The sequence below is a fragment of the Triturus cristatus genome, chromosome 10 (assembly GCF_964204655.1).
Source record: "Triturus cristatus chromosome 10, aTriCri1.1, whole genome shotgun sequence".
Classification (NCBI taxonomy): Eukaryota; Metazoa; Chordata; class Amphibia; order Caudata; family Salamandridae; genus Triturus; species Triturus cristatus.
The window spans coordinates 375103944-375117053 of NC_140593.1; the positions used below are offsets into that span (position 1 = coordinate 375103944).

Genomic DNA, 13110 nt, shown 5'->3' on the forward strand with positions numbered 1-13110 from the left:
AAAGAATCTAGAAATTGTGCACAATTTTGACTACCTGAATTTGCTATTTGCTAATGCATTACGCTGGGAAGTCCAATAGGAAAGTTCATGAAATATTAACATTAACACAAATCATTAAGCTGAAGTTTATTTTTATGTCGTCAGCCATCCTCCTCTGGAAGAAAGGTTATGGCCCATATCTGGGGTTTGTAGGCATGGCAGTTTGGTACAAGACTGTGCTGAGATTCTGGGATTCAAGAGACTATTCTATTGGTCATTATTTCTCTAGCATGTATGTAACGGGGGGCCCGCAGCCCACGCGGTGTGGCAAGGGCACTGGCAGTGCTGGGGCCCCTTAGGCACCCATGCAACAGGCCCAGCTCCAGGAATTTTTATTTGGGTGGGCCAAGGGTGCATTTGGGTGGACCACTGTGGGCTCGATTTGTTGCATATATGTCTGGGCAGGCCTGCTTCAGGGCCCTCCTTTATCTCTTCTTAGTCTTACAAGGCCCAGTAAAACGCACTCTTTTCCAAGTCTCTTTTTCAATGTTATCACTCTCAAAAAGTGTTTTTTCCATGTAATGTCCCTTTGATGGGAAGAGGAGGTTTCTGAGGTGGGATTATCAGGCAAGTGACAGTTCTCAAGCTCCCTTTCTGCGAGCCTTCAGTGAGAATCCCTCTTCATTACTACCTCCGCCTGACCCTAGACTCTGCAACGCACTCCCTTACAGGCTTGATTATCCACTACTCCTCTCCAGTGCACCTTATCTCACAGCTGACCTTGGGCCCCATCCCCATATCAGGCACCATCGGGCTCCACTTTCATTTTCCTGGTAAAAACATTAGAAAAATCACCTTCAAACTTAATACTTTGTTCTGTACTGCTTTACTAATTGCGCCGAGTTATTTTTTGGTGCTCTTAATATATTGCCTTTTATTTCCAACGCCCAAATGTATATTTCTCCTGCTGAGGTCACTGTGTAAGTGTCATTACTGCTGCTGAGTTGTGGTTTTTATTTTCAATAAAAATTGTTTTTTTTAAAAACTTAAAACATTGAATATAGCTGTACATATAATTAGCACGCACTTTAAAGTATGTTCCACAGTAGCCCTTATGACCCGACTGCTAATTAAATAAACAAAAACAGAAAGGCCATGACAATGCGAAAGTCTTTTTTGGCGCCACACCAATAACCTTTACTACCACCTTCCAACAGTGCCCCTCATCCCTCCATGGCCCCCCCCTATTGACCTCCTCCTCGGATTCCCTCACTGCCACACACAAGTGCCCCTCATCTACCCATAGCCCCTCCCCCTCATGACCTCCTCCTCAGACTCCCTCACTACCACCCTCCACCAGTGCTCCTCATCTCTCCCTAGCTCACCCTCCACCCCATGACCTCTTCCTTAGATTCCCTCATTGTCACCCTCCAATAGTGCCCCTCATCGCTCCATAGCCCCTCCCACTACCTCCTCCTCGGATTCCCTCACTGCCACCCGGCAACAGTGCTCCTCATCTTTATGTAGCCCCTTTCTCATATGCATTTCATTTGTTGTATAGCGCTACTCATATCAGTGTAGTGTGTGTCAGTACTTTACACCACGCACACATTATACAGAGACAATGAATCATACAAGTATGTAAATCAGTCTACAGGGAATGTCACATAAACCAATGAGGATTACAAGGTGTATGAATCACGTCATCCATACTGGTGGGCAGTATATTTTATCTTAAAAGGGTTTGGTCTGGGGAAACACAACCTTAGGATTTAAAGAGTATTCCATGGGTGTAGGAGAGTGGAATCTGACTAATGGTTGCCCCCAACTTTTTGCCTGGTATTTGAGTGGTTTTTGACTAGTCAGGCTGGGATCCTGCTATCCAGGACCCCAGCCTATCTGCTTTCTCCCTAAAACTGTTGTGAGTACTCTAGGTACAAGCCTAATTGAATGCTGGGCATACCCTACCAGTCCCTTGTAGATGGTACCCTAGGTACCCATGGCATGGGTCCCCCAGTAGGCCTACCAGGGCTGCAGCACTTATTGTGCCACCCTGGGACAGCCATACAAACTGACACCACCAGACCACTACTGTAGTTTGGGTAAGGTGGTGCTAGCACCCCTTACAGGGATGTAGGTACCCTATATCCCACACCATTACAACACATATACTCTTAGGTCACCCCTATGGCAGGCCCTGGTAATCCTACAGGGCTGGGTGCTGAGGTATGTGTGAGGGGGGACCCCTACGTGAGTAGGGCCTCTCTGCAACCTTCGTAAAATCGTTACTGGGTTGTTTGTAGTGTAGCCATACCATATACTCTTAACCGCAATAACTTGAGAATGGCTACACAGAACCATATCGTGTTTGGTGTCAAACATGAAGGAATCATACCCCTAGTCCAGCCATGGGCATGAGGGTACGATTCCCCCTTACTAGAAGGGCGATATGGGAAAAGCGGTACAATTTAGACACCAATTTAAAAGTGCACATGTACCACAAAATGGCTACTGTCCGCCACCTGCACGACTCTGGCTGGCTGTTGCTGGGGAAAACCCCAGCCTCGCCATCTGGACAATAGGGCTCCTGTGGCAGGGAGGTGCCAGCACCTCCCCAGACAGGATATGTGGATTGGAACAGGGTGGGTGCACCAAATGTCCTTTCAGAGTTGCACGTAGGCAGCTGCAGAGCCCCAATTCTGCATACACCGCCTGGAACCGGTTCAGGGGCATCCTGCCCCTCGCCCAGGCGGGAAACACACAAAGGGGAGTGGGTGTAGCCACCCTTTTCCGCCTCTACTCTGATTGGTAGGCTCTGGTTGGGACCATCCCCTAATCTTGGGGATATATGTGAATAACGTGGCCCCAGAGCCTCAGATTAATCCAGAACTTTACAGAACTGACCTTCGACGAGCTGCTGCCCAGCTGACTGAAGAAATCTCCCTTGGGATAAAGGAGTTATCCCCCTGCTTGGCAGGCACCTGAAAGACTGCAAGATACCCGGTTGGAACTTCGCTGCTCTCACGAACTTCAACGTCTTCCAGCAACCTTGAGGTGGGTCTCTAGAGCATCCCAGAGTCCTGTGAGCGTGCCCAGCAAGTCTGAGCACCGTGGGCCACGTGGGTGCCGAGATCCCTGCATACCCCGAGACACCGGCCACCTCTTGCATAGCACACGACCCCGACCAGTGGGGAAGTTGTGCTTTGGCCCATTTCTGAGCCAACCTTCAAGCAGCATCCGTGCCAAATCTCAGCTCCCTAACCCGCTCCGGTGGCCCGTGGGAGCCCTTTTACACACTCCATTTTGCTGCCTTCCGCGGTCCCTGGTCTCTCGACTTGTGGGCCCTGGCGGAGGACAATCTTCACATCCAAGAGTTCCCCTGGTTGCTCCAGGCCTGCTCTGCGCTCTCTCCAAAGGAGAGCACCCTCAGACCTCGTGGGTCTGCACCAGCAGCTGCTTTGTTCATCTTGCGTGGGTTGTGGTTGCCACGGCTTAGTGGATCCAATCGGGATACTAACACCGCAGCGACCCTCATCCGACGTGGGACAGTCGCCCTCCAGAAGCTGGCCTTCCTTAAAGCCTCCCGGAGCCCGTGACTGCAGAGCCAAGCTGCCTCTTCCTCACCTGAAGCACCCGACATCGAAGGGCTCCTTGCTTTGAGCCCCCTGGTCACTGTGCCGTGACCCAGACTCTGTCCCCTCTGCTTTCAGGTTCTTCTCTACATTTTCGACATCTTAGATCTTCACGACTTCATCGACGCTTTCAGCTAGCAGCAGTTTGGACTACTTTTCCATTGAAAATCAGCCCGCGACCCGACACCAGAATCGACCTATGCACCCGGCTTCCCTGGGGCAGGTAACAGTGGTACTTCGGTACTCCTGTGCTGGTGGGCTCTCCAAAGCCTTAAGTCTCAAGCCTTAACTTTGTACTACTGCTAGAAGTGTCTTTAATCTTTAAATATTCAACCGCGACATTCTCCATAGGCTAACATTGCGATCCCAATAGCAGCTCTTTGCACTGCACGCGTCTCCCGTGGGTCCCCTTCCTCATAACTGTGGGTGGATTCTGAAGGGGCAAGCGATCCTGAATGCCCTAGGCATTGCCTGTAGAATTGTCGTGGTTCTTATACCACTATTTTAGTATATGGTTTGGTCCCCCCCAGTGCTTTAAGTGGGAAAAATAAACTGGGGGTGCTCTAAAAGGGGCGTGGTTAAAGTATTGAAGGGGCGTGGCCTATCCGAGTAGGGGCGTGGTCTAAATCAAAATAACTAGCACTGTGTGCTTAAGAAAATCATGAAGTCGCATCCAGCAAAGGATAATAAAATAGGCAAAAAGGTATATTTATTAAGTATAACCCATAAAAATACCAAACACTTTAAAAAACACGTGTTGGGGTGTTGCTTTCACCAGCCCCACATAAAAACCATAAACAAAAACACCCAAGAGTAGCTTTGACCTCGCTGGCCTTTTAATGTTTGCACACATGGTGCCCAACTCTAAGAATCTAGGATTTTCCAACTAGGAAGAGCTGGCGAGAATCACCGCTGCCTGCGCATATTTTGTGTTTTATCGCCCACTGTATATTATGCGCGATGCAACGTTTTGAAAAAAAAAAAAGAAAAATACATTAAAATAATAATGATAGTAAGAAATATATATATATTTTATTAGCACGGGGTATTATAGTTCCAGTCATTGTAATGACGTCACGCCCATTCCCTTTTCCAAAACGCATCCCGGGCACAGCAGGGCCCAACTGAAACTGTAAAAGCCGCCGCGTCGCTGTTCCAAACCCCCCGAGACCGGAAGTCTGTCCATTCGCTACTTCGAAAAGTCGGAGAAATAAACTCCACCGTTACGGTCGCGTTTCTCTCGACCAAGTTGTACCGCTAATTTTTTTTATTCTTACCCAAAGCCTCTTTCGCAGCCGGTGTACGTCTTGCGCAAATACGAGGTTCCTCGGACCCCGGCAGGCTATTTGTACTTTACTCTGCGGATACATGTTATATACACTGTATACTGTAAATTAACACGCATATATTAATTAATGAATAGCCAAAAGACACTCTCCCTTAAATGGTAGCAGGTAAGTAAGAGTAAACCATCTCAAGGGGGCTACTTCTGGCTGTTATTCTTCGAAAACGTTGCTAACGACGCTTGTCACTTTAACGTCCTGTATCCCATTAAACGTACAAGTTACCAACTGACCTACAAAAAATGTGCTCGTTCAAGCCTCCTTTTGACTTCAGAAGTTTAAGGAGGATGCGCCAATGGGGGAGGGTGGACACCCTTGAGGCTGCCCCTGGGGCGAGGGGGGTGTACGGAAGGCTACGGACGGGTTTTAGCCCAGGGCGGAACATTACAGGTAGGGCGAAGAAAAGCAATCTAGAAGCGTGTTGTTTTCATGGAACTATGAGCTGAAAGCTGCAAGCCACGAGGGGCCGTGTGCGAGACTCGTACAGTAACGTGGGCATGGAATGCCAACCATGACAGTGCCAGGCTCCTACTTGCCTGGTGGCGCTGCGCCTACTTTTAAAAGAGTTTAAGAACCGGGCTGAAGAATGTACCTTGGCAGCAGCATGCACGAGAGAGGTTCACACTGTGCAACCTTCGCTCCAGTGCAAGACCCTTCGGGACAGAGACGCACCACAGCACATTGAAATTAGGTTCAGAAACACGTTCCTCATACCAACCTTCTTGCACCACGGCATTTAAGTGCGGGGGAAGGCACTCGTGCAAGGCACCTCGGAGAGTCGGAGCCTCGTGTGTTTATCTGTGTTGCAGGAGGGGAGACTCATTCAAGGCAGCTAGGTGCACGCCGAGGGGCCTTCTGTAGTGACGTCAGGCCGTGACCACTGAGCTGATAGGTTCCCAAAAAGTTCAGCAAAGTGGAGGATGGCGAAGGGAGACGGGGTCAGGTTACCTAACAGTGCAGCAACAGTGGGCAGAGTCTGAGCACCGGCAGTTTTTTTTTGGGCCCTCAAAACGGGTCCGAAAACAAAAAAATAAAGAACGGACTACCTTTAGTAGCCACGAAAATAGAGCCCGATAGAGACCCATTTCGAGGGCCCCAAAAAAAAACTGCCGGTGCTCAGACCCGGACAGACCCGGCCCACTTAAAGCCCTGGTCCCCCCCCCTGGGGCCCATTGATTTCTGTGCTATTTATTGTGTTTATAAATGCTTGTTTGAAGTGTAACTTTGCCACTAGTCACATAAAGTGACTGTGGGATTCTGTCTAGAATAAATACATATATTTTATATATATACCTGTGTGGACTACTCTTTCATTTGGTTATTCAAGAGGTTATTATGGTAAAACAATAAGCTTAACACTCCTTCAAGACTTAGCCTGAAGGCTGCTCTCCACAGCTACCACTAGGATAGCTTTCTTTAAAGGTTGTCTTAAACCTATCATCAATAAGAGTCGAATTGGACTGGTGCAAGGTGTCCCTATAACTAGGAACAGCATATGCCAGGCCAACTTCTCACAATGGGGGTCAGCTTTACTGATAAAAAATATATATCTGCCCAAACATACTCATTTTAGCAGCATTAGAATAGTGAAAGACTGGGGAAGTTCTAACTATATCACAAAACAAAAAAAGCGCGAAGTTCTAACTGTACTATTCATGTATGTATGGAGCTCTTTGATGACAGTTCAGTGGTCACTGTCCTATGTTAGGATTTTAACTTCTGAACTGCAAGTAGCACAAGGATCTCTGTGACAAAGGCAGTAACCCACTGAGCTTCCACATAAAACACAGTTCATCTGCATTTAAAAACTACTAACAGACAAATGATTGCTCTCCAGCAGGATCATTAATCACCAGCGTTATCTGGGCATTTTTTATTGTTTTATTGTTGTCCTGCATCAGCCATGATAATGAGGAAACTGTTTAAATGAAGCACACATGTAGTATGTGTCCTGCTGGGCCTGTGCAGATCTTAAAAAGAAAAACAACTAGTAACACATTCTCTTACCTACTCCATTAGTCAAACTTTGTGCCACAGCCTCATGTGATAAGCCGCTGCAGGGGTCAGGAAAGGTGAATCAAAATAAACTTGTTTTCCCCTGCGCTGCATAGAAAAAGAAATATCCACGCAGCAGGACAGTCGGCAAAGGTTACTGGTGCCAAAGAAAGGATTTGTCCCGTTCGCCATGCCCCTGGTGGAGATGAAAGGGTGACAAAATAAACCAAGCCTCGTTAACATGTACATGGTTTTTAGGTCTCGCCTGAGACAGCGCTTTTGCGATCACTTACATTTCGAGGGCGCTTTGATGTTTTCAGTGAGCCGCGCGGCCACTGAGGACATCAAAGCGCCCGTGAACACCATTTGCCACCCCCACCTCTTCAGCCAACTTACTCGCCATGTCTGCTCTGGATTCTTGTGCCTCTTTTTGTAACTCAGGAGCAGTAACATTGTCGTGGTGTCACTAGGGCTTCAAGTGGATGCTTTTTCAATATTATATACAAGCCACAGTTACTGCTAATTTATCTTATGCAACTAACAACGATTGACAAAGCCAATAGTCCTAACTTGTTGTAGATATCATGTTACTTGTTGTGTGTAGCTGTAAACACGTAGCTACAGCCGCCCACCTAGTGCTTAATTTGTAACAAATAAGTGCTGGTGTTTTAATGAGGCAGAAGCTTTACACTTTATACTTTTTTTTTATTTTGCGTAACACAGAGGACATCAACTGAAATTTAATAGTGGCTTGGCTACAGCCACTTTCCCAGTGCTTAATTTGTAACAGAAGAGGTGCCGGGGCTCTGATTAGGTGGCAACTTTACACAGCATGTTGTTTTGTTTAGCCTGCCTAACACAGAGCACACAAACCGGAAAAATGGGGAGGGGATGTTCTTTAAAGGCCACTACTGCTAACTTACGAGTTTTGAAACCAGGTTTTAATGTCTGAATATGCTTAATAGCCTGTGATTGTGGACAAATTAGTTGATATTTCTATAGACACAAACATAAATATGACCTAAAGTGGAGCTACGTTATTATTTTATTTGTGTGTAGCTGCAAACACGTAGCTACAGCCACCCTCCTAGTGCTTAATTTGTAACAAAGGAAGTGCCGGTGTTTTGATGAGGCAGCAGCTTTACACTGTATATGTCTTTATTTAGTTTGCGTAACACAGAGCATATAAACTAAAATTCAATAGTGTCTTGGCTACGGCCACTTTCCTAGTGCTTAATTTGTAACCAAAGAGGTGCCGGGGCTTTTATCATGTTGAAGCTTTACAGAGCAGGTTTGAATGGTTAGCCTGCCTAACACAGAGCACAGAAACCCTACAAATGGGGAGGACATGTTGTTTAAAGGCCAAAACTGCTACATGCCACACACTGATGCACGCCACACACTGCTGCATGCCGCTGCACACCACACACTGCTGCACGCCACACACTGATGCACGCGTAACACTGCTACACGCCACACACTGCTGCACGCCACACACTGCTGCACGCCACACACTGCTGCACGCCACACACTGCTGCACGCCACACACTGCTGCACGCCACACACTGCTGCACGCCACACACTGCTGCACGCCACACACTGCTGCACGCCGCCACACACTGCTGCATGCCGCCACACACTGCTGCATGCCGCCACACACTGCTGCATGCCGCCACACACTGCTGCATGCCGCCACACACTGCTGCATGCCGCCACACACTGCTGCATGCCACCACACACTGCTGCATGCCACACACTGCTGCACGCCACACACTGCTGCACGCCACACACTGCTGCACGCCACACACTGCTGCACGCCGCACACTGCTGCAACCGTGACACTGCTACATGCCACACACTGCTGCATGCCACACACTGCTGCATGCCACACACTGCTGCACGCCACACACTGCTGCACGCCACACACTGCTGCACGCCACACACTGCTGCATGCCGCTGCACGCCACACACTGCTGCACGCCACACACTGCTGCACGCCACACACTGCTGCACGCCACACACTGCTGCACGCCACACACTTCTGCACGCCACACACTGCTGCATGCCGCTGCACGCCACACACTGCTGCACGCCACACACTGCTGCACGCCACACACTGCTGCACGCCACACACTGCTGCACGCCACACACTGCTGCACGCCGCACACTGCTGCACGCCGCACACTGCTGCACGCCGCACAATGCTGCACACCGCACACTGCTACACGAAACACTGCTGCAGGCGCCACACTGCAGCACGCCACACACTGCAGCACGCCACACACTGCTGCATGCCGCTGCACGTCTCACACTGCTGCACGTCTCACACTGCTCCACGCCGCACACTGCTGCACGCCGCACACTGCTGCACGCCGCACACTGCTGCACGCCACACACTGCAGCACGCCACACACTGCAGCACGCCACACACTGCAGCACGCCACACACTGCTGCATGACGCTGCACGCCACACACTGCTGCCCGCCGCACACTGCTGCCCGCCGCACACTGCTGCCCGCCGCACACTGCTGCCCGCCGCACACTGCTGCCCGCCGCACACTGCCCACATCTGCTGCACGCCGCACAATGCTGCATGCCGCACACTGCTGCACTCCCCACACTGCTTTTATGCGAATTTATGCTACTGACATTGTAAATGACAATGCCTTTTGTTTGTTTTAAGACCAAAACATAAATAAAAGGAATTGTAATTTTACAATGCCAATAGCTCAAACTCTTATAATTGCGAGACCTATTGCATTGCAAATGCTTTTTTAAAGAGCTGTGAAGTACTTGGGTGCGGCTGCGATGAGCTCGAAAACTGTCTGTCTCTGTGTGTGCGCCCGGGAGCTGTCTCGGCCCGGGCTGACACACACAACGTGTGCTCTGCGCGCCTGCCTTCAAGCCCTCACTGCGAGGGCCAAGGCTCCTGTTTGGGTGGGCCTGGCCCACCCGGCCCACCCGCTAGAACCGGGCCTGCCATGCAATGTCATTAAGATCTTTCAAAATGCAGAACAGAAGCTTCTGCTGCCTGTGGAAAGCCTGATCTGTTGAAAGTGCCCGGACACTTGCTGAAAATAACACCATTGCCAAATGTATTCATTTATTGTGGCAATATACAACATGCTATGACAAGGCACCCATCTGACTCTGTTTCATCTCACAAAGAAGGGAGGATAAGGACTGAGAGAAGAGGGAACGAACCTACAGGGTATTAGAAATGACAAGGAGACAGGACATTGGGAAGGATCAAGAGAGTAAAAGAGAGAGAGATAGAAGTTATCAGGTTAATTAATCAAGGGACAGAGTAAGTGAGTTGGAAAGATTGAGAGCAAGGTTATAATGAGATAAAAGAGAAGGGGCTGAATGTGAAAAAGAGAAACACTAGAGGGAGAAACAGATGGAGAGCGACATGCAGGTGAATACGAGACACTTAAAAGAGGGAGGCAGAGACATGATAAAGTGAGAGAGAGAGAGAGAGAGAAAGCGCGAGAGATGTTTTCAGAGACAGATGGGAAAAGAGAAGTCCGAGAGAAAGAGAAGAAAGTAAAAGGAAAATACAGTACTTCGACCCTGTTCATGCGTGCTCCAGAGACGTTTTTGGTATTTATCACATCCAATAAAGTCAGAGAAAAGAGAGAGACACTAGAGGGAGAGACAGATGGTGAGGGACATGCAGGTGACAAACAGACCCTTAACAGAGAGGTAGAGACATGAGAAAGTGGGAGAGGGGTTTTAAAGAGACAGGTGGGAAAAGAGAAGACCGAGAGAAAGATAAGAAAGGAAAATACATTACTTAGACCCAGATTATGCGTGCCCCAGAGACGTTTTCGGTATTTATCAAACCCGATAAAGTCCAGCAGCCCTGGGTTGGGAATTTTTCAGGTGCAATAAATAGCACCTAAAAGGTTCCTAGGGAGAGTTTTCCCCAGTGATGGTCTGTGAGGCTTTGTGAAGGTAGTGTATGGGGGACAAGATTAATTGTGGTATGGCAGCCGCCCCACCCCCATCATACTCTGCAGGGGGCCCATTCAGGTTTTGTTACCCCCATTGTTCTCTAGGCACTACTGTTGAAGTAGTATTGCTACAAGGTGAGAAGCATTAAATGTTTAGGGATCCTTTAACTGCGGGCTGCCAGGTATGGGTCCAGATCTTTGCCCATTTTGCAATATAATCGCCGATTATGTAAGCTAGTTGCATTTAGAGTTGTATGGAAATGTATCTTATCTAGATATTCTGAAAATATTGCTTAAATGTAGGCCCTTGCGGACAACTGTTGGGTATCCCTGCCTAAATTTTGGCATTTCAAGACATAAAAGTATGTAAAAAAGTTAGCGTAGTATCCTATGGCTAACACTGATGTATATTGTAAATCAGTGTTAGCCCATTAGAATGTTTTTACTGCATTATGGTTGTCCTTAGTAATAGAATGTTATGCTTTGAAGAGCGTCAGTTACTAGGAATATGGATCTGGGCTTGATGCCAGCTCAACTACTGAGGGTGGAGTGTTTATACTGATTATACTTAATCAAGTATCCTGCTCTACAATCAACTTGCTGCCCTCTACATCATTTCAGTTAGATTCCCTGTGTTCTGGTGATTACTTTTAAACCCAAACCTAGCTTCTGTTTCAAAGATATATATATTGTCTTTGACATCACAACGGCCAGTAAAACAATTTGATTTCATTTGCTTCTTCGGTTATTTTGCCTTTGTCCAGGTTGAGCCAGAAAATGCCCCACTTTTGCTTTGGCTCCAGGGTGGACCAGGAGGAACCTCGATGTTTGGATTATTTGTTGAACATGGGCCATATGTGGTTAACAAGAACCTTACATGTAAGTTTTACTTTTGATTTACTGAGCAAAGCTTAGCCAAGTAAAACTCGCAAACAAATAGTACATTGTTATACAAAAACTATAGCTGTGTAAATTTCTCTTTCATGTGATACAGCCACCCATCTTTATGAATGTGCCTCTTGAGGCTGCCCCCTAAGGCCTTCTCGCTAAGTATTCCATCTCTTTTTTTAGCACTGAATCCGCTGTCACTGCCCTTCCTGTCCCAAACTCTATTTAATTTGCACTTCATAGTGCTTATTGGCATGCTAGTTGCCATTCATGAAATGGACGGGTACCGTCTCTTAACAGTGCCTCAAGCATTTGATAGGGGTTTTTATTAGTATCAAATACCCTGACTAGATGCTAAGCGAAAGGACTGTTGTGATGTGTCCATTTGTTTATGTTAAATCTGGTTAATGAGGGCCTGTTCTGAGGCATACTTCTAACTGCTTATTCCTCACCTTTAGAATCTCCACAGACACCATACTGGATCTGGAAAGGTTTCATAGCAGTTCTCCTGTGTGCCTGCAGGTGGCACCATGCAGCATCGCAGTGACTCCGTTTCGCCCTGGAAGTGACTGAGCGGAGCTGCACATAGGTGCCAGGCCGGCGTGCTGTTTGTTCTTTCTTTTCCATGCCTTTGAACTCTGATCTGAAGCCCTGCTCTCCTTTCTCTTGTCAGATTGACAGTTTTTTTCTCCCAAAAATTGTAAATCTGTGTTCAAGGAACCATGTTCCCTCCCAAAACTACGGGATTTAAAGCTTGTCATGACAGCAACAACAAATGTTGATGACGGACCCGCACCAAGTGCGTCTTTTGCGTTTGGGATACGACTCCAAGTCTTGTGAAAAATGGTATTGAATACGAATCGGAACCATGAAGCGAAGCTGTACATCGCTGAACATGGGAAAGAAAGCAACAAAGTCCAGCTCAGTCGAGAGCTCAGGCTCTATCCTGCTCTCAATGCTGCTCACCGACAGACCCTATTTGTGGTTTAATCCTTCCGGGAAGTCAACGTTTTTAAGTCAAAACAGAAGCACAAGAGGGCCAAGCAAGACTCTGCTCCAGCTCCCATTCTCTACCCTCTGAGAAGACCATAGGGCGCCATGGCGCCAATCAGTGTCCCTACCGATCTCCCGTTGGGTAGCCGATTTCACAATTGGTCCCAGTGCATCCTGGGTCATCAGCATGCCACAACAGATTGAGGCCTTTAGGGAGGCTAGATTGCACATCCTTGCCACTCTTTTGGTCCCTTCTGGCATTCATTTGGGTCCCAAGTATCCTCAAGGATTTCCAGTTGGGCTACTGCCACTGAATCCGGCCTG

General features: G+C 48.0%; 1 protein-coding gene across 2 annotated transcripts in view; it reads left to right on the forward strand.

Annotated features, from left to right (window-relative positions):
• Positions 1–13110, forward strand: part of CPVL (carboxypeptidase vitellogenic like) — a 628799-nt gene that overhangs the window by 117428 nt on the left and 498261 nt on the right. For both annotated transcript variants that reach the window (XM_085631603.1, XM_085631602.1), the window contains exon 4: positions 11670–11784. In XM_085631603.1, the coding sequence (XP_085487729.1) occupies positions 11670–11784 (115 nt within the window). The remainder of the gene's footprint in view (positions 1–11669; positions 11785–13110) is intronic.